The sequence below is a fragment of the Lathyrus oleraceus genome, chromosome 4, assembly GCF_024323335.1.
Source record: "Lathyrus oleraceus cultivar Zhongwan6 chromosome 4, CAAS_Psat_ZW6_1.0, whole genome shotgun sequence".
NCBI classification, from domain to species: Eukaryota; Viridiplantae; Streptophyta; class Magnoliopsida; order Fabales; family Fabaceae; genus Lathyrus; species Lathyrus oleraceus.
The window spans coordinates 111,714,218-111,736,361 of NC_066582.1; the positions used below are offsets into that span (position 1 = coordinate 111,714,218).

Genomic DNA, 22,144 nt, shown 5'->3' on the forward strand with positions numbered 1-22,144 from the left:
ATGTTTCGTGTTATGCTAAAATAAATGTGAATGTTGTATGCATGCGTATGCTGTGAAAGGATGTAATGAATGAGTTATGCGTATGAGAAGTTCTGCTTGAGGACTCTACTGGGGAAAATAAATCCCCATCTACTGATTTGAGACATTTGTGTCGATGACCCTTTCTCGACTGGGGATGCTTGATTTCTGTCTGATGGTGGAAATATTCAACAGAGCCTGGCTGGGGATGGATGAGATGATCAATCTGTCTGGTGACGCCGACCTCTGTTGGGGAGTAGCTGGCTGTGCCGGGGATACTGCCAATTTTCTTCTGGAAAAATAGGCTTGCTGGGGAAGAGAATTGGTAGCGGATTCATTGGAAGCATTGTTAGACCTTATCCTCGATCCTGAAGTCTTGTAGTAATTGCTATTGCTATTCTATGCATGTATTTTGGTAAACATTGGTCATATTCAAATGCATATATTAATTCAAATTAAATCAATGGACGTTTACGCAAACAAAACAGAAAAGAAAAACAAAAGCATCTTTTGAAAGAAGGTTGTATTGATTTTGAAAGAAGGCCTATAAACAGGCAATTTGTGTACAAGGAGACAGAAATCCTAGTAAGAGGAAATTGTCGAAAACAAAGAGAAAGCTATGTGGAAAAAGTCCTATTGATTTTAAGTCCTACTACTGTCATTATGTCTTCAAGCATCTCATCCCCTTGCTGTCGGATGGAAGTGATTGGCTTGTTCAGTCCCTTGAACTTGGATGAAGTTGACTAAGAACGGGACATAGTCATACGCTTTAATCCCTAATTTTTGCCTGGACCGCCTTTTCAGGTTTTCAGTCCACCAGGATACCCTTTTTTGCCCAAGCCGCCTTTTCAGGTTTTCGACTTGCCGGGTGTACATTTTTTTTATATATCCCTAATTTTTGCCCGAACCCTTTGGTTCGCCGGGATGCCCTTACTTTTGCCTAGATACGTCGATCTAGCGGGTCTCTTTTATGCGTAGTATTTTTTAACTATGTCCGCGTTCACGGGATGTGGGAAGTCTTCACCATCCATTGTAGCGAGTATCATGGCTCCACCTGAGAATACCTTCTTAACTACAAATGGCCCTTCGTATGTGGGAGTCCATTTGCCTCTGGGGTCAGTTTGTGGTAGGATGATGCGTTTGATTACCAAGTCGCCAATTTGATACACTTGTCTCTTGACTTTTTGTTGAATGCCCTGGTCATGCGCTTCTGATATATCTGCCCGTGACATACAGCCGCAAGTCTCTTCTCATCCATCAAATTTATCTGATCGAGTCGAGTCTGAATCCATTCGTCCTCGTCTAAGCCCGCCTCTTTCATGATTCTTAGAGAGGGAATCTGAACTTCCACTGGTAAACGGCTTCCATTCCGTAGACTAAAGAGAAAGGAGTTGCCCCTGTCGAAGTTCGCACGGAAGTACGATAACCATGAAGAGCAAATGGTAACATCTCATGCCAGTCTTTGTATGTTACCGTCATCTTTTGTATAATCTTCTTAATATTCTTATTAGCCGCTTCTACAGCGCCGTTCATCTTTGGCCGGTACGGAGAAGAGTTATGGTGTTTTATTTTGAACTGCGTGCAGAGTTCAGTAATCATCTTGTTGTTCAAATTAGTGCCATTGTCAGTGATAATTCTCTCAGGGACGCCGTATCGGCAGATGAGGCTGTTCTTGATGAATCGTGCCACCACATTCTTAGTAACAGAAGCAAATGAGGCTGCCTCCACCCACTTTGTGAAGTAATCAATAGCAACAAGGATGAAACGATGTCCATTAGAGGCGGTAGGTTTAATTTCGCCAATCACATCAATGCCCCACATTGCAAAGGGCCACGGCGCGGTCAACACGTTTAATGGAGCAGGAGGCACATGTACTTTATCCGCATAGATCTGGCACTTATGACAAGTTCTGGAGTGATGGTGGCAATCAGTTTCCATGGTAGACCAATAATACCCTGACCTCAGAATCTTCTTGGCCATTGTATGTCCACTAGAATGAGTCCCAAAGATACCGTCGTGCATGTCTTCCATAATCTTCTCTGATTCCTTTCTATCCACACAGCGAAGCAAAGTCGAATCATGGTTACGTTTGTACATATATTCCATTACTCAAAAAGAATTTAGCGGAGAACTTCCTCAGAAATTTCCTGTCATTGATGGATGTCCCTTCAGGGTATTCTTGAGCTTCTAAATATCTTTTTGTCTCGTGGTACCAAGGCTTCTCTTCTACTTCATCAGCGTTAAGTTCATAACAATATGCTGGTTCGTCTAGTCGTTCAATGGTAATCCGGGGAGCTTCATTGTCCCATCTGACTCTGAACATAGATGACATGGTAGCTAATGCGTCTGCCAACTGGTTCTCCTCTCGTGGAATATATTCGAATGTGATCTCTTCAAAGTATGGGATTAATGTCAACACCCGTTCTCGATAAGGGATGAGATTCGGATGTTTAGTGTCCCATTCTCCTTTGACCTGACTGATTACCAAGGCCGAGTCTCCGTACACCTTCAAGAACTTGATTCTTAGGTCTATAGCAGCTCTGAGTCCCAAAATACACGCTTCATACTCAGCCATATTGTTGGTGCATTCAAAACATAGTCTAGCGGTGAAAGGCGTATGGCCACCCTTGGGGGAAATGATCACGACGCCAATACCGTTGCCCAATGCGTTAGACGATCCATCAAAAACCATAGTCCATCGGGATCCCACTTCGGGTCCTTCCTCTGGTCCAGGTTCTTCATAATCAGTAACAAGCATGACATCCTCATCTGGGAACTCAAAATTCATAGACTGATAATCATTCACTGCCTGATGAGCCAAATGATCAGCTAGCACGCTTCCTTTGATTGCTTTTTGGGTGGTATACTGGATATCATACTCTGTTAAAATCATCTGCCATCTTGCTATTCTTCCGGAGAGGGCGGGTTTCTCAAATATGTATTTGATAGGATCCATCTTAGAAATCAACAAAGTGGTGTGATTCAACATATACTGTCTTAGTCGGCGAGCAGCCCAGGCCAAAGCACAACAAGTTTTCTCGAGCAGTGAGTATCTTGTTTCACAGTCGGTAAACTTTTTGCTAAGGTAGTATATGGCATACTCTTTTCGACCGGACTCGTCATGTTGTCCCAACACGCACCCCATTGAGTTTTCTAAAACGGTTAAATACATGATTAGAGGTCTTCCCTCAACTGGTGGCACCAGAATTGGAGGTTCTTGGAGGTACTTCTTGATTTTGTCGAAAGCTTCTTGACATTCATCATTCCATATCATCTCTTGATTTTTTTCTCAGTAACTTGAAGATGGGTTTGCAAGTAGCGGTCAAATGGGAAATAAATCGGGCAATGTAATTCAAATGTCCCAAGAAACCTCTGACTTCTTTATCCGTACGGGGAACTGGCATCTCTTGAATAGCTCTCACCTTGGCTGGGTCGACCTCAATACCTTTACCACTGACAATAAAGCCCAAGAGTTTACCAGATCTTACTCCAAAGGTGCATTTGTTCGGGTTCAATCTCAACTTGTATTTCTTCAGCCTCTCAAACAGTTTGTATAAATGATCGAGATGTTCTTCTTCAGTATGAGACCTGGCTATCATATCGTCCACATATACTTCTATTTCATGATGGATCATGTCATGGAACAAAACCACCATAGCACGCTGGTACGTTGCTCCTGCGTTCTTTAAACCAAACGGCATTACTTTATAACAGAAGGTACCCCATTGCGTCACAAACGTAGTCTTCTCCATGTCCTCAGGTGCCATTTTGATCTGGTTATAACCCGAGAATCCATCCATGAAGGAGAATACCTTGTGTTGAGCGGTGTTGTCTACCAGAACATCAATGTGTGGCAGTGGGAAATCATCCTTGGGACTCGCTCTATTCAAATCTCTGTAATCCACACACATTCGCACCTTACCATCCTTCTTTGGCACTGGTACCACATTAGCAACCCATTGAGGATAAGAAGTAACCGCCAGAAAACCAGCATCGAATTGTTTCATGACTTCGGCCTTGATTTTCTCGGACATTTCAGGACGCATGCGACGAACCTTTTGCTTAACAGGACGACAATCTTCCTTCGTCGGCAAACGATGCACTACTATATCGGTATCCAGCCCTGGCATGTCTTCGTAAGACCAAGCAAAAATCTCCACATAGTCATGTAGCATTTGAATCAATCTTCTTTTGACACTGATTTCCAAGCCTGCTCCTATTTTGACTTCTCTCTTGTCCACCTCGGTACCCAGATTTACAGTCTCAACTGACTCCTCATGCGGTTGTATAGTCCTTTCTTCTTGTAGTAACATTCTGGCAAGTTCTTCAGGTACTTCACAATCTTCCTCACTTCCATCTTCGGCTCGGTAGATCGGATTTTCAAAGTCATAATGAACAGTAGTAGAACTATTATCAACAGGATCCAGAGTGGATAGGGATCTGCAATTCGTTACGTGCGTGTGTGTAAGAAAACATAGCTCGTTTGAAAGATAATAGAAAAGACAAAGAGCGCAATATTTGAATGCAAAACGTCCATTGATTTATTGAATATAAATATGCTTATGAAAATGACAAAACCCTTAACAAATTAGCTATTGTGCCTCGGGCATAGACACAATGCTTTAAGAAGTTTGAAATTGCATAGAAAACAATTAAAATTTGCAATTCTAGAATATATTCATTAATAGAAGTAATCATGAATAAAGTGAAATCGGGATAATGACATCTTCAGTCTTCCAATTGTTGAGTCCGTCACCAATTGTTGGGAAAATCCAGCTATCGTCAAGTCGCAATTACTATCATCAGCATCTTCCGTATAGCATTAATCTGATTTTTGACTATCTTTCCAGTTGAGTTAAACCCCAGGCCAGCTTTATCAGACTTGTACGGTACATTGATCAGTTGACCCCAACCAGCATGATCACCATTTTCAATCGCGGCTTGAGCATCTTTCAGAGAGATCATGACAGGGGGAGCACGAACAACCTTGGGCACAAGGGGAGTTGGCTTAAGGACAGGACTGGGTGGAGGAACCACTTCAAATGACTGAGAAGGAGTCTCAAAGAATTCACCATCCATCTCGACGTATTTGAAGGCTTGCACACTACTGACAATATACTCTTCTTCTCCACATACAGTGACAACCATGCCTGCTATTGGATACTTCAGCTTTTGATGAAGCGACGAAGCTACCGCACCTGCCCCATGGATCCAAGGGCGCCCCAACAAGCAGGAGTAGGCGGGACGAATGTCCATCATGTGAAAGGTAGTGTTGAAGACTTGAGGTCCTATCTTGATAGGGAGAACCACTTCACCATAGACGACACTCTTCGCACCATCGTAAACACGCACCACAACATCACTAGGTTTCAGTTCAATGCCTTTGTAGTCAAATTTATCGAGTACAGCTTTCGGGAGCACATTCAAGGAAGAGCCGTTGTCGATCAACACGTGAGCCAGGGTGATCCCCTCACACTCGATGGAGATATGCAGAGCTTTATTGTGATTCTTTCCTGCTGGCGTCAGGTCAGCATCGGAAAAGCCTAGGCCATTGTCAACAGTCAAATTAGCAACATAATGTTCGAATTGATCGACGGATGTTTCTTGAGGCACATGAGCGGTCTTCAAGAATTTCATCAATGCATTGGCATGGGATTCAGAGGATAATAACAAGGACAACATTGAGATTTTAGACGGAGTATGCCCCAATTGTTCCACTACATCAAAATCGCTCTTACGGATGATTTTCAGCATCTCTTCCATTTCCTGTTTGGCAACATCTTCAGAAGTAACTTCGACCGATGTCTCTGACTGAGGAGGATTGACTGGTCTTTTTCCTCGAATTTCGGGAGCGGGAGGTGAGATTTCTGGGGAGTAGATCCTTCCACTTCGAGTAACTTTACTAGTCCCCACAATATCATTAGGATTAGCAGAACTACCAACCTGCTTTATGCCATGGATGTAAACGTCGCCTCCATAGTTCCACGGAATAGCTTTGCTGGAGGAATATGGCACGGGGCCAGGTGCGGTAATAATCAGGGGAGCCACTTTGGGCTCAGCGGTAATCTTCACAGGCACTCTAGTAGCGGTAATCTTCACTGGAGCTTTGGACCTAGCAATCACAGATACCTCTTCAATAGAGTTGTCCACCTTAGGAACCCTTTCAAATAGAATTGTACGATCATCCATCAGCCGTTGAATGCCGTTCTTCAACTTCAAACAATCATTGGGTCGGAGTACACAGAGATCGCAATCTTCAGCACAACCTGGAAATAAACCAGCTTGCAATAAATTCTTCTTAACGATCAGGAGAGGAGATGCTAAATCAGCAACGTCAGTAACGTGAGAATTGTCGTCCACAACATTAACATTCTGGTCATGATTAGGCATAGGTGCTGTGATGACATTGGGGGTCGCCGGAGGATCAAATTCAATTTCTCCAGCGTCGATCATATCCTGAATCTTGTTCTTCAACAACCAGCAATCATTCGTATCATGCCCGGGGCTATCGGAGTGATAGGCACACCTGGCGTTGGGATTATAACGAGGAGAAGTAGTGTTGGGATTTGCAGGAGGGCCTCTGAGGGTAATCAAATTGGCCTTTAACATACTCTGCAGTGCTTGGGTTAAAGTCATATTGATCTTGGTAAACTGTCTTCTCGACCTGTCTTGTCTGTGTTGGAAGTTCTGAGATGGCGGTGCGGCAATTGTAACTGCCCCAACAGTATGGTCACGATTCTTCTTGTTATGCTTCCTCTCACTGTACACAGCATTTGATTCACTCTTTCCCTGATAGGACTTTTTGGTGCTTGCAGAAGTAGCTGCCTGTATCTTTCCACTTCGAATGCCGCTTTCAACCCGTTCACCTGTCAAGATAAGTTCAGTGAAACCTGACGAGGAACTTCCCAGTAGATGGCTGTAGAATGGGCCAGTCAGTGTACCCATGAACATGTCCACTAACTCTCGATCAGTCATAGGGGGTTTGACTCTGCCAGCCAAATCTCTCCACTTTTGAGCATATTCTTTGAAACTTTCTTTAGAGCCCATAGTCATATTTTGTAGCTGTAGCCGAGTAGGCGCTAACTCAGAATTATACTGGTAGTGCTTGTAGAAAGTTGTTGCTAAATCAGTCCATGTGCGGATGTTAGAGCTCTCAAGCTGATAATACCACTCTAACTGTGTGCCAGACAGACTCTCTTGGAAGAAATGGATCCACAGTTTCTTATCAGTAGTGTGCGGCTGAATCTTTCTCACATAAGCCCTTAGATGCATCTGAGGACAAGAGGCACCATCATACTTAGTGAAAATGGGAACCTTGAATTTGCGGGGAATGACCACATCAGAGACCAGACCCAAGTTTTCGAAATCCAGACCGGGCACTTTCTGCCCCTCCATAGCTAGCATACGTTCTTCCAGCAACTTGTACTTATCATCCTTCGGAGAGTACTGTTCATGTTCATAATCTTCATCGTCGTCCTCAGAATTGACGAGATTAGGATTCTCATCTTCCGAATCATTCTCGGTCTCTTCTTCTGAATCCTTCGGAATTCTAATCTTGACTCCTGTAACCTGTTCCTTAAGCCTTCTCCCCGGGTTGATGTAACCCACAGGTTTCTGGTCCTTCTTCTTCTCCATCAAAAGAGCTTTCAGTTCTTCCTGCCCCTTAGATAAGCTCAGCATCATTTCCTGGAATTGAGCATTCTGGGCCTGGAGATCTTTGACAGTTTGTTCGAGAGCCATTATTCAATCTGTTTGAATCTGCTGGAATCTGTTTGAATCTGCTGGAATCTGTTTGATAGGAAAATCGTGAGAACACTGATCCTTTAGAATACCTGTTATGCGATGCAATGCAATGTATGAAATGTTTTCAAGGACTTTCGGGATTTAACTTTGCATAAACTAACAAAAAGAGCTTTTTTTTCTTTTCTCTTTTGTTTTTGCTTTTGTTTTTTGTTTTTCTGTTTTTTTTTTTTAGCAGAGTTAAATCCCTAAATCCTTGAAATGGTTAGTACAATGCCATGATGTTATGATGTTATGATGTTATGTTGTTATGATGTCATGTTGTTAGATAAATAACAAGCACAAGCAAGTCACACAACAATCATTCCTAGGTTTTAAGGCTTGCGTGAGTTCCATAGGTAAATACCCTCCCCACTGAAGTTTGGTTGGTTCAACCTGTCTTAGAATAGTAACCGGGTTCTAGAAGGATCTCAAATCATTGACCTTTCCTTAAGTCCACTTCAGTGCAACACCAAGTGGTTGACCGAAGCTTCCCTAAAGTCCAATCTCAAAGAGTGTAGTATCGAGTCTCAACCAACTCCAGTCGGAACCGAAGCCAGTTATCTCACTACTTTCTAATGGCCAGGATGAGTCAATTAGGGTTCTAAAGGTCTGGTTAATGCTTTTATGACACCACGCGAATGCCAAATATTTCCTCAACTAACATGAGGAACATCAGGACATCCAAAGTGCCACATTAACCGTAGCCATCATTTTGACCATTCCAGTATACGCCGGACAGTCGCGATGATCTCTTGCTACTTACCTAAGGTACACTAGATCCGGGTGTAGGATCTTTCACTCAAGCATAACATACCCAAGCAATCCCTTAAAAATAAATCAGACAAATTGAATAAGTGATCTTGTTTTTAAGGTAACCTCTCTTTTTAAGGTCCCCAGCAGAGTCGCCAGTTCTGTCATACGGTGAACTGGACTTTTTGTGTTTTTTATCGCAATGTCGCGGTTAGCAAGAGTCGCCACCGACTTTTCTTTTATCCAATAAGGAAAGGTGGAAAAGAACAGGAAAGACCTTAATTTAGATTTTGGGTTCGGGAGGTACATTATACAAAGGGAAGGTGTTAGCACCCTTTGTATCCATGGTTATCCATGGGCTCTTAATTGCTCGATCACTTATATTATTTTTGTCTGAAAAAAAGTGTTTGTGAATTGTTTGGAAAATTGTTTTTGGAAAGAGAATTTAACTTTGTAATGATTCTTGTATGAATATATACAAAGTAGTTATCTCGTTTAGTTTTGGAAATTGTTTAGAAAAATATAACTCGGTAATGATTCTAGTATGAATATATACCAAGTGGTGATTTTCTAAAGATATTTTGAAAGGTGTGAGGTGTGAAAATTGTTTTTAGATTGTGAGCCAACAATTAAGAGTTATACCGACCCAAGGTCTTTATGAGCATTTCCTATCCTTATGAGGGTAAAACTGTCCTTATTATTGAGAAATAAGTAGTTTTATCCTTTGGATGTTTAAGGGTCATCGTAGGGTCATCGATAAGTCATTGAAGGCAACAGTTACGAGGATATCTTAGCATTCGAAGGGACTATCATCTTTTAACCGTAGGCAACATCGGAGGGTCATCGAGGGACAAAGTTGTATATTCGAAGGCAACATCCGAGGGACTATAATTTATTTTATGATGATTTAAACGAAGGGTCTTTGCTAAGGGTATCCCCACGTTCGCGGGACATGACCGTAATATCGTAATCGTAAGGCGACAAAGAGAGGTCCAAGATCACTTATTCAAAGGCAAAGTTTTACAATTAATTATATAATTAGGATGAAACTCCACATTAAAATTATTAAAAATAATATATTAAAAAAAATTAATACATTAGAAATTAATACATTAAAAATTAATTTAGGGTGAAACTCCACAAGGGTATCCCACAACTAAAGTGGAATACCTAGCCAATAACCTTTTCCTGGGATATGCGAACCTTTACGAAACTCAAAAAAAAAGAAACATGTCAGAACACCAAATCAGGGTGCAATCGAAGATTACACCGGAGAAATATCACAACAATAAATAGGATAGGATGAATAATGCATGGCTATGATAAAACATAAAAAAAAGAATAGAAAAGTCAGCTACTGTCTCGTTCGCCTCTGCCTCGCCTAGCGAAGGCCAGGCGAATACTCGCCCCAGGCTCGCCTAGCGAAGTGCTAGCGAGCGGCCACGGATTTTGAATTCGAAAACAGCCCCATGTTAGGAACTTTGAATTTTATGGCATTTTATCACAGGAATAACATGGTCAAACATTCAGGGTATTCAGGCATATTTAAATTCCCATACGAAAGCAAATTATATATCAACATTTTATCATGATGCATTATATATGTAGATATGGCCAATTGAAAGTATAAACAATAGAGATACGCAAACCTGTTTGCCAATTCAAGGTTGAAGGGATTGACCACTTGTAGTATCGGAATAAGTTAGGCAGCGGGAATTGGACGACGATGGCTTCGGTGCAGATGGGCTGCCTTCAGGGTTTCTTTACTCTGAATTCTCCGGGTAGGCAGGGTTCCTATGCCAAAACTTCTATTCGTTCTTCTCTGTTCTCCTCCTCTTTTTTTTTCAGTGAATCTCCCAGTGTAACTCCAAGTGTCACTCCCCTACTGAAACTTCAGTATTTATAGACTAATTTCGTGGGTAATGGGCTTGGAATGAGGGAGACCCAAGTCCAAAATAATTTTTTATATTTTATTTATTTATTTATTTTAATTATTTATTTAATTAATTAATTAATTAATTAATTAAAAAAAATTTCTCTTTTTTTTTTTTTTTCGTTTCTCGTTTTTTTTTTTTTTTTTTTTTTTGGGCTTAGAATGAAGCCCGAAATTTTTGTTGTCTGTCAGCTTCGCTAGGCGAGCGCGTAGCGAACAGGCCAGTTTGGGCCATTTTCTGGATTGGGCCATCCGTGAGCTGGGCCTTTGTTTCTTCAAGATCAGTGTTATATATGAGTCGGAATGCCTTGCAAAATGTCTTGAAATATTAATGGGCAAATTTTGGGGTATGACACTCTCACTGCTAGTCTCATCAGCACTAGTCAAATTTACGATTAAGACCTATGTGTCAACTTCAATCGATCTGAATGCACAATCACTGACAAAAATCATGTTCAACTAATAAAGGGACCCAAATCTACACACAATTTTTATATGTGGACTCCTCACAAGAAGAATCAATCTCAGTCTTGTATGATCTCCGAGACTGATGAAACTGAATTATGGCATAGAAAACTTGGCCACTTAAATATCAAAAGTGCGAGAAAGATTTCCTATGAAAAAGCCATTATTGGTCTTCTTGATCTCAAGATTGAAGAGAGAAAAATTTATGGTGATTGTTAGATAGGAAAGCATATCAAGATGTCACACAAGACAGTTCAATATCTTACCACTTCCCGAGTACTTAAACTGATTCATATAGATATCATGGAGCCTATGCAAGTTTAAAGCCTAGAGGCAGGAAGTATGTCTTTGTTTGCATTGATGATTTCCCAAGGTACACATGGATTTAGTTCATTCGTGAAAAGTTTAAGACCTTCACTATCTATGAAGATATGTGTCAAAGTTCACATCAAGAAAAGAGAGAAGAAATTTGCAAGATTATTCATTTTCACAGTGATCCTAGAAGATAATTTAAACTCAACCTTCTCAAAATTTTGCACTTCGGAAGGTATAACTCATGACTTTTCGGCTCCAATCACGCCTCAACAAATGGAGTTGTTAAGTGTAAAAATCATACTTTACAAGAGATGGCTAGAGTTATGCTTCATGCCAAGAATTATCTATACCATTTTTGGGTCGAGGAAATGAATAACGTCTATCACATCCACAATCGTGTAACCCTTCGACCATGTACTAAGGTCATTCATTATGAGTCGTGGAGAGGAAAGAAGCCAAATGTCAAGTATTTTCATGTGTTTGGCAGCAAGTGTTACATCATCGAAGATAGAGAGAAAGTGTGAAAGCTAGATCCTAAAAGTGATAAAGACATCTTCTTGGGATATTCCACAAATAATAGGGTTTAATGTTTGTTCAATAATCAAACAAAATTCATGATGGAATCCGTAAATGTCATTGTTTATGATATCCAATCTAAAGTGATCACTCAAGAAGATGTATATTATGTTATTCCATAGTAACATGTCATACCAAATGTTCCAGACAATGATTCCAACATCCTTCTGCCAACTGTAGATGACAACACAGAAAATGATGAAGGTAGTACTCCAAAAAATAGAGGTCTATCCACAATGATCGATACAAATGAATCATCCCATTGAAAACATAATTAAAGATCTGAATGAAAGAGTTATAACTCGATTAAAAGAACCTGTCAATTATATAAAAATGATACCTAATGTAAATTTATATCCAAACGTGAGCCCAAAAATGTGAAATTATGCCTGAGCCTCAACGGATAATTTCTCTTGCAAAAAAGTACTTTATTGATGTGTCTAATCAAGTACAAAGGTAGTCCAACCTTTTGGTGAAAGTCTCCAACGTCTCTTTTCTCCCTATCTATATATGGAGCAGAAGGGCTGAAGAAGAAGACCACCAAAGTTTAATACAACACACTGTTGCAGACACTGTTCATTGACAATCAAAGAGAAGCTACTTTGTCGATATTGTTAGACTTAGAACATGTTAACACTTGTATATTTTAGAAGTTCTTAAAGTCTTTCTAAGTTGTATTATGTCTACACCTCTGATTGTATATCAAATGTAGTTGTTACCCAAATCTCTTAACGGTTTGTTATAGAATCAAAAGTCTCTTGCTTTAGTGCTTGAGCATTTGAATTCTTTAGCTTGTGTGCTAGAGCAAGGAAGTCTCAGACTTGTGTGTTTGAGCAAAGAAGTCTTGAGCTTGTGGGCTTGAGCAAGGAAGTATCAAGCTTGTGTGTTTGAGCAAGGAAGTCTTATACTTGTGTGTGTAAGCAAAGAAGTCTCTTACTTGTGTGCTTGAGCATTTGTAATCAGTTTAGTTATAGTGGGAATCCCTTGGAAGTACAAGAAGACTGGACTACTCTCAAGTTGTGAGAGGAACCATGATAATTACTCGTGTCTTTTGCTTTACTTTACTTGCTTTTGTACTTAAATATTTCGCTGTTGTCAAATCTGGTAACTCAAATCAGATTCCGGTCCAGAATCTGACAAGCTCTTTCAAAAGTCAAACTAATTTTCTGAGTCCGACTCTGAACCAAGTGTTCAGACTATGTTAAAGAAACATCATAAGAAAAAGCCCGAAAGGGCGCAAAGAAGAACAAATCAACATAATTCACCTTCTTATTGTGTTTTTTCCACCATCATAATTATGTATATAAAATTGGTTAATATAGCTCAAATTTCAAATGTTGGTTAATGAATTTTCAGACATATCAAAGTTAGTTAATTGTGTGTAAAAAATAGGTTAATACAACTCAAGTTGGTTAATGAGTTTTGAGATATTAAATTACAAATAAAATAAAATTGTGTATAAAAGATTATGTTATACAACTTAGAAGTTGATTAATAAATTTTCAAACATAAAAATACACCAAAGTTCACACGAACGATAGAGATTGAAATCGAATGATTGAGGTTGAGACGAATAAACTTTATTTAACGAGGAGATATGAGAGGATGATTTTTATTATATGAAAAAAAGAATAACAATGAGAATGGTAGAAGACAAGAGAAAGAGAATAATTTTAATGAAGGAGAAAGAAAGTGTGTGATTCTAATAGAGGAGAAAGAGAATTGTCTTGAGATTCAAATCAAAATAACAGAAATGCCTTTAATTCAAAGTGAATTACCAAATCTATAGTATTTAACAACATTAATATCATTTGGTGTCAGGATAATATTTCCATAACGTTTATATATGATTCCACGTTCATAAACTTCACCGAAAAACGGGTTTAAAATATGAAAAGGAAAACGTTTGATGGACATCTCATATGAGTGTATATACATAAAAATTATAAAGAATGGTTCATAGATGTATTATATTTGTTATATGAGACAGATAGATAAAATAAGATGTGTAATGAATTTTAAAGAATATAAATGTCCAAATATCATTGTTGACAAGAAAAGCAAAGAATAGTCTACTCTTGAGCCTGTTCTATTGCAAAACTATATACATGACCCCAATCCAAAACTCTACGTGCATGCGTCTCAAGTTTGGAATAATTAAGAATGTTCAAGCAAGTAAAGCAACCCAATCAGGAGGAAAACATGGAAACCACATCATGCAATTATACAAGCAAATTATATATAGCTTCCACATGCAGATTGCATTCAAATTGTGCAAATTATAACAGCGTCTATCACATTTCTTCAATACCAATTTCTTACAATCTTAAGTTTCTTATTAGTTGTGATTTTGTTCGTCCTTAATGGCCAATGCTGGAGGTACCCCAAGGCTTAGAGTAACAAGAGCTGGAGCACGCACTGCACTTTTTGAAGAGATTGTACCTAATTCTGGATGGTCAGAGGACTCTACCAGCCATTATCTTCTGGTGGATCTTCCTGGTATGTATTGAAAAAATATGACTAACTTTTGAATATTAAATAATTATAATATGAATTGAGTAGAATAATCTAATAGCTCATGTAAGAATAATCTAATGAAGAAAAAACCGTGAACTGTTTAGTTAGTAGATATATTTACAAAGATTTCTTGTACTACAAACAAGGATTGATGCTATGAAGACAATAATAGCTCATGGAACTTTTTTCTTCATATTGCTTTTATATAGAATTCAAGAAGGAAGATGTGAAGCTTCAGGTTGATAGCAGTGGACGTATTGTTGTTAAGGGAGAAAGGCAAGCAAGTGAGCAGAAACGTGTTCGTTTTCATCTGAGTTTTCCTGCACCATCGGATTCTGAGGTCGATAAGATAGCTGGAAAATTCGACGGAGGAATACTTTACGTGACTCTCCCCAAACAAATTGTGCAAGCGAACAAAGAGAGTGATAATGAGGTAGCGGAAAATGGCAGTGTTGAAAGAGCAGAAGAAAATGATAGCCATATAACCAATGCAAATGATGAGGGGAGAGATTTTAATCAACACGTTGGCCATGCTCATGAAGGGAGAGATTTTAATCAACACGTCGGCCATACTCATGATGAGGGGAGAGATTTTAATCAACACGTCGGCCATACTCATGATGAGGCGAGAGATTTTAATCAACACGTCGCTCATGATGAGGGGAAAGATTTTAATCAACACGTCCGCTATGCTCATGAAGAACACAAAGAAGAAAGAAATGAAAATGTACACATGGGGGATTTTTCTGGAGAAGTGATAAGGAAGTGGGATCAAGAAACCATGTTAAGAAGTGCAATGGATGTTTTATGGAAAAACAAAGAAATTGTGCTAACTGCTGTTATAGGCTTCTCCTTTGGGATGTATGTATCTAGTAAATTCCAATTTTCAGAAGCTCTATAAGAATTCCTCTGACCTGCAACCAGGATTGCATATCCACCAATAAGTGCCTTTCATATGTATCTATAGAACTAAGTATCATGCAGATATTCAAACATTAAACATAAATCTAATGTATCCTTCTTTGTTTCCAATCTTAACACCTACATGTGTTTTATGATATGATTTTATATGTTAGACACAAAAGTCTTACCTAAGTTATTTATTCACAGTCCTTATCATATAGCATAATTCATTTTCTCATCAGTTTATGATAATCTGATCAAAGTCAAGTATACCCTATTAAACCAAATACAAATTTCTTAACCTCTGCACCCTCAGCTTATAACTATGTAAGAAGTGAGAATCAAAAGAAAGAGGTTTAAGTATATATATTACAGGTTCATCTGATGAAGACAGTCTTAGACAAGATACAGTCACATAAAGGATCTGTATTCTTCCTAAAAAAAGAAGAAAAATAAACCTCCAAATTTCTCTAGAGTTTCTCCATCCAATAACTATACTCCAGCTTCTATCTTTTGATGAAAAAATCTCAACAAAAAAAAAAATACAAACCAGATGACATCACCTCTTGTTTTTTATTTGCATATGATTCTTTAAACAATATTCTCCACTGACCTAATCCAGTACCATGATCCTCCAATTATGCTAAATCAGAAAACCACTATGTTAAAATTTACTTTTATCTTAAAGGATCAGATTCCTCAAGTAGTCCACCCAATTTAAAAAGAGCAGAACCGCACAGGATGCTGATGCCAGAAAGAGAAGCTTCTTCCTGAGCTTGTTGTTTGTCTGCTTCTTCCGGTTACCTAAACTATTTTCCTTCCTATACCTGCTTTTCTTTTATGATAAATTAGTTAAATACTTAATGAATAACCTCCCCAAAAAACATTTCGCTGATGCCCACAGTAGCAGTGATTCATCCTTAGTTAAAACCCTTTGGGATACACTCAATCTCAGTTTAAGAAATTGAGTAACCTCAAAGAATTTTTCAATTTTCTTACTGAAACGTGCATAAATAATAATAATTACACAATACAATCCCTTCATGTGTCATTGTAAATACTGAAAAATAAAGAGCTTGTTGAACACAATTGGGATATAATGGAATAGTGCTCCAAGGGGCTTCTTGAACACTAATATATAAATCAATATACAAGTATATAGTTTGCTTGAAACAAGAAAGGTGGTTGGAGTTTTTGATGTTGACAGGCGATGCATGGGAAAGAATAAGGGAACCAAAGGGGTAGGGAAGGATGGATAAAGGTGATGCTTTGTCCTAAAACTTTATTCAAAATGTAGATGCTTTTTGAAAGAAAAAAAAAATAGGATGGGCCCACCACGGTTGGGACGCGGAATCATGTGCCTTCTGCTAAGGCTTTTAGCTTTCATTGAAAACTTAAGCCTAGATATGGACATTTCCATACTTCTGTTCAAACAATGTCATCAAGAGATATGGGCATGTACATAACATAACTACTAGTCCTATATATGATATTGGCACACATACTTTTTATTAACATCATAATCTCATGTATATATATTCCCTCTTACAAATACTATTTTACTCTTGAATTTAATATTGAATCTCACATATAAATAAACTATTTTATTTTATTTTATTAAATTAATAAAATTAAATCAGCAGTAGAAACAAGAGATCTAGGGTGTGACAAAAAACTGTTAAAAAATAAGGTTATCTGCCACTATCCTCAACTTGTTGAAGGGTAAGACAAACAAGCGTGTGACACGAAGATATTACTAAATCCAAATTCAATTTTTATAGCACAAAAGCAAGAAAAATACTCTTCTCAAACTAAATCTTATGATTGCTTTTACAAAAAAAATATAAAAAAATTATGATCACCAAAAAATGCACATGTGCATTCGGGAATTGATGTTACATATAGAAATAGAAAATTTAGAATTAGAATCAGGACTTTTTGTCTGTGACTAGGAGATTAATGAATAGAAAAAGTGAGATGCTTGCTTGGGCCATTCATTCTCAGTCCACAGCCATTGAAATAAATAAATACAAAAATAAAAACATACATAACTTAATCTGCCATTGAAATAAATAAATAAATAAAAACATTCATAACTTAATGTTAAAATATTCTGAGAGAGAAAAACAACTAAGAATAAAAATAAAGTTGAGGTGGATAACGAACCCGTAGTGGAGGGAATTGAAAAAAAGTTGGAAAGAAATCCTTCGCGTGAGAGCATGGAATCCAACTTCACAACAAACCTTCTTCCCTAAATAAGCGGAAATAATATTAAAATTTAAAATAATAAAAAAACAACTCATAACACAAAACGAAAAACGAGTGTTTGTTTTTCTGCTCTCGAGGCAATCAATCATACACACACTCACCACTGCTATCAACGCTATGATACTATGAACACGATGACGACGCCGTTTCAACAGGGGCCGCCGCAAACGGTGAGGAGATTGGTGGTGGAGGTTGTGGACGCGCGCAACCTACTACCCAAAGATGGTCAAGGAAGTTCAAGCCCATATGTTGTGGGTGACTTCGATGGTCAGAGAAAACGAACCACAACGCGGTTCAAGGAGCTGAACCCAGTTTGGAATGAGTCGCTTGAGTTTATCGTTTCAGACCCGGAGAATATGGAGTTTGAGGAGCTTGAAGTTGAGGTTTACAATGATAAAAAGTTTGGTAATGGTAGTGGACGCAAGAATCACTTTCTCGGTAGGGTTAAGCTCTATGGAACGCAATTCTCAGGTAGAGGAGAAGAGGCTCTGGTTTACTATACCTTAGAGAAGAAGAGTGTTTTCAGTTGGATAAGAGGTGAAATCGGTCTCAAGATTTATTACTATGATGAGTTGTTGCAGCAAGAAGAGCAACAACAACAACAGCAACAGGAGCAGCCACCGCCGCAAGAGGAGGAGCGGCCAGCCGGGATGGAGCAAGAGAGAAACAGACCTCAGATGATGGTTGAGGAGGGAAGGGTTTTTCAGGTTAATGGACCGATGGAGCATTGTGTTCCACTTCCAGATGGTCCTCCTTCGCCCCGCGTTGTGGTTGTTGAGGAATCACCATCTCCGGTGGTTCGTGTTCAACAGGATCCACCGTTGCCGGAGATGTACGGTCCTCCGGAACCGGAAATGCAGTACCACCAGCCGGAAGTGAGGAAAATGCAAGCAATTAGAAATGATAGAGTGAAGATTATGAAGAGACCAAACGGTGACTATGCGCCGAAAGATATCTCCGGCAAGAAACCAAATGGTGAGTCTGAGAGGATTCATCCCTACGATCTAGTGGAGCCAATGCAGTATCTGTTTGTCAGAATCGTGAAGGTTCGTGGTCTTAATCCTTCAACTGAAAGCCCATTCGTGAAGGTTCGAACATCCAGTCACTACTTGAGATCAAAGCCGGCAAGTTATCGTCCAAACGAGCCAAACGACTCACCGGAGTGGAATCAAGTTTTTGCCCTAGGTTACAGCAAGACCGACGCAACTGGTGCAACATTAGAGATTTCCGTTTGGGATTCACCTACAGAGCAATTTCTCGGTGGCGTTTGCTTTGATCTTTCTGATGTACCTATCCGAGACTCTCCAGATAGTCCTCTTGCTCCACAATGGTACCGTCTCGAAGGAGGTGCTGCCGAACAAAACTCCGGCAGTGTCTCCGGCGATGTTCAGCTATCTGTTTGGATCGGGACTCAATCTGACGATGCCTTTCCAGAAGCATGGAGCTCTGATGCACCGTATGTGGCACACACTCGTTCCAAGGTTTACCAATCACCTAAGCTTTGGTACCTTCGCGTTACAGTAATGGAAGCACAAGACCTAAATCTGACTCCAAATCTACCTCCATTAACAACACCAGAAATAAGAGTTAAGGTCCAATTAGGGTTTCAATCACAGAGAACGAGACGAGGCTCAATGAACCATCACAGCATGTCGTTTCACTGGCACGAAGACCTTCTATTCGTAGCCGGAGAGCCTCTAGAAGATTCCATGGTCCTTCTGGTGGAAGATCGAACCACCAAGGAAGCGGCACTCCTTGGCCACGTGGTGATTCCTCTTACTTCTATTGAACAGCGAATAGACGACCGCCACGTGCCTGCCAAGTGGTTCCCACTGGAAGGTGGATCCTACTGCGGGCGAGTCCACCTACGCCTCTGCCTGGAAGGTGGATATCACGTGCTTGACGAAGCGGCGCACGTGTGCAGCGATTTCCGGCCCACTGCAAAATCTCTCTGGAAACCTGCCGTTGGAATTCTTGAACTTGGAATCCTAGGCGCTCGTGGTCTCCTCCCTATGAAATCCAAGGGTCCAGGAAAAGGGTCCACGGATGCTTACTGTGTAGCCAAGTATGGGAAAAAGTGGGTCCGAACCCGAACCGTAACAGATAGCTTCGACCCACGCTGGAACGAACAGTATACATGGCAGGTTTATGATCCATGCACCGTTTTAACCGTTGGTGTTTTTGACAACTGGCGAATGTTTGCTGACGTGTCCGAAGAAAAACCCGATTGCCGTATAGGCAAAGTTCGTATACGGGTTTCTACTCTAGAAAGCAACAAAATCTACACAAGTTCATATCCATTACTGGTTTTAACTCGAACCGGTTTAAAGAAAATGGGTGAAATCGAATTAGCGGTTCGTTTCGCAAGCCCCTCGTTTCTACCCGACATGTGTGCAGTTTACGGCCAACCATTACTTCCAAAAATGCATTACATCCGCCCACTTGGGGTGGCTCAACAGGAAGCTCTCCGTGGCGCAGCTACCAAGATGGTGGCACAGTGGCTGGCGCGGTCTGAGCCACCAATGGGACACGAGGTTGTTCGTTACATGTTGGATGCTGACTCACACGCTTGGAGCATGAGGAAAAGTAAAGCGAATTGGTTTAGAATTGTGGCAGTCTTAGCTTGGGCCGTTGGATTAGCAAAATGGTTAGATGATATCAGAAGATGGAAAAATCCAGTTACAACGGTTTTGCTTCATATACTCTACTTAGTTCTTGTTTGGTATCCAGATTTAATAGTTCCAACCGGGTTTTTATACGTGGTTTTAATTGGGATATGGTATTTCCGTTTTAGACCTAAAATACCTGCCGGTATGGATACCCGTTTATCACAAGCCGAATCTGTTGATCCGGATGAATTAGACGAAGAATTTGACACCATGCCTAGCTCCAAACCACCTGATATGGTTCGGGTTCGTTATGACAGGTTAAGGATGTTGGCTGCGAGGGTGCAAACGGTTTTAGGTGATTTTGCAACACAAGGGGAAAGGGTTCAAGCATTGGTTAGTTGGAGGGACCCAAGAGCTACCAAATTGTTCATTGGAGTGTGTTTTGTTATTGCTGTCATACTCTATTCTGTGCCTCCAAAAATGGTTGCTGTGGCTTTAGGATTCTATTACCTCCGTCATCCAATGTTTCGGAACCCAATGCCGCCGGCTAGTTTGAACTTTTTCCGGCGACTTCCTAGCTTGTCTGATCGGTTGATGTAGATTATTCATCTTTTAAAAAATTAGTTTATTTTTATTATTTTTATTTTTATTACAGTACTACACTTTTTTTTAAGTGATGGCAATTATTTTAGAAATGAGAATTAATTTGTTTGTACTATAGGGTGAGGAAAGGACAAGCACTAGTAGTAGGTGTTTAGTGTTTGAAAAAGTTGTCCTCAAATAAAATTCATTGTAAGGAGTGAAAAGGGGGTGGGAAAGTGGCTAGTTGTCATGATTTATTTTTCAAATTGATTGACTGTGTGGTCACTGCAGGAAACTCGAAATAAGAGAAAGGTCAAATTGGAGGTAGTAAGAGACAAACATGGTTGGAGAAATTTTGGGAGAACATGTTTGTGAACCTCTGATGTCTTTCTGATGTTTTAAAAATATGTTGCATCAATTGCTGCATTACTGTTTGTATCTGTATGTTGAGCAATTTTCACATATAATTCTTGACTTTCCTGATTTTTGGATTTATGGAATGCAACTTTACCGTTGGACTTTATTAGTATAAGTGTACTGTGACAGAATGGGCCAAAGTGGGACGTTTTAATTGCTAATTTTAATTCTTAAGGATGAGAATGTAAGTGAGATGTGTGGTTCTAAATATATTAAATCAATTTGAAAATGTGGAAGAGACAGAGAGCATTACAAAATATATTCATATCCATTGCTGCATGTAATCTTTACAACTTTTTTTTTATGAACACTAGCCTTCAAGTCCGCTCTATAAAATATAAATAATAATTTATTATATTACTTTAATTTTTATTTAACAATGATAATTTATTTTACTGCGCATGCGCCACCAAATTGAATAAATAACAAAAAAATAATAATAATAAGAAAAAACAAGTATAAAAAATAAGAGAGAGAGAGAGGATGCCATTGTTTATATTTTATAGATTGTCACATTTGATTTGGTTTATAAAGTGGCGAGAATGTGCTCTAACTTTCAATTCTAACTTTCAGTTTTGAAAAGTTATGGTAACCAATTTCTACCTTTCTATGTCTAATATTATAGGGTTTTTAAATAGAGAACGAGAGACAATGTGTACATTTTAAACAAAGAAAATAAAAGTACATTGATGGGAACTAGAATTGATAGAAAAGTATGGATTTAATTTTTTTTAGTGGTTGAAATATCTCATGCGGCGGAGTGATGATTGATTTGTAAGATTAACACCTTAACATTCAAATTTAAATTAGTATGAGAGTAAAATGTAAAATTTGAATGAGAAATGATTTTAATACTTGAGAAAGGATGTATTTTTCTCTTTAAATAGAATAAGTGGTTGATAACTGAACACGTGTGGCACGATATGAGATGCAATCAGTCATTAGATTTATCTCGATGGTTGGAAGAACGCTCGCATGAGGGATCACCTGTTATGTGGAAGAAAAAAGT

The 22,144-nt window shown here is 39.2% G+C and overlaps 2 protein-coding genes across 2 annotated transcripts; both read left to right on the forward strand.

The window, feature by feature from the left end:
* The first annotated feature begins 13,848 nt into the window (after nucleotides 1-13,848).
* LOC127073831 (uncharacterized) lies at nucleotides 13,849-15,394 on the forward strand. The gene is made up of 2 exons (XM_051015061.1): nucleotides 13,849-14,338; nucleotides 14,566-15,394. Exons 1-2 carry the CDS (start codon nucleotides 14,203-14,205, stop codon nucleotides 15,255-15,257), a joined length of 828 nt encoding a protein of 275 aa, XP_050871018.1. The 5' UTR covers nucleotides 13,849-14,202; the 3' UTR covers nucleotides 15,258-15,394.
* A 2,024-nt stretch (nucleotides 15,395-17,418) lies between these two features.
* LOC127073830 (protein QUIRKY) lies at nucleotides 17,419-21,201 on the forward strand. The gene has a single exon (XM_051015060.1). The coding sequence runs from the start codon at nucleotides 17,653-17,655 to the stop codon at nucleotides 20,734-20,736; it is 3,084 nt and encodes a 1,027-aa protein (XP_050871017.1). The 5' UTR covers nucleotides 17,419-17,652; the 3' UTR covers nucleotides 20,737-21,201.
* The last annotated feature ends 943 nt before the right edge of the window (nucleotides 21,202-22,144 follow it).

Coding starts and splice junctions, on each gene's coding strand:
- LOC127073831 (XM_051015061.1), top strand. CDS start 14,203: ATGGCCAATGCTGGAGGTACCCCAAGGCTTAGAGTAACAAGAGCTGGA. Junction 14,339..14,565: donor TCTTCTGGTGGATCTTCCTG/GTATGTATTGAA, acceptor GCTTTTATATAG/AATTCAAGAAGGAAGATGTG.
- LOC127073830 (XM_051015060.1), top strand. CDS start 17,653: ATGAACACGATGACGACGCCGTTTCAACAGGGGCCGCCGCAAACGGTG.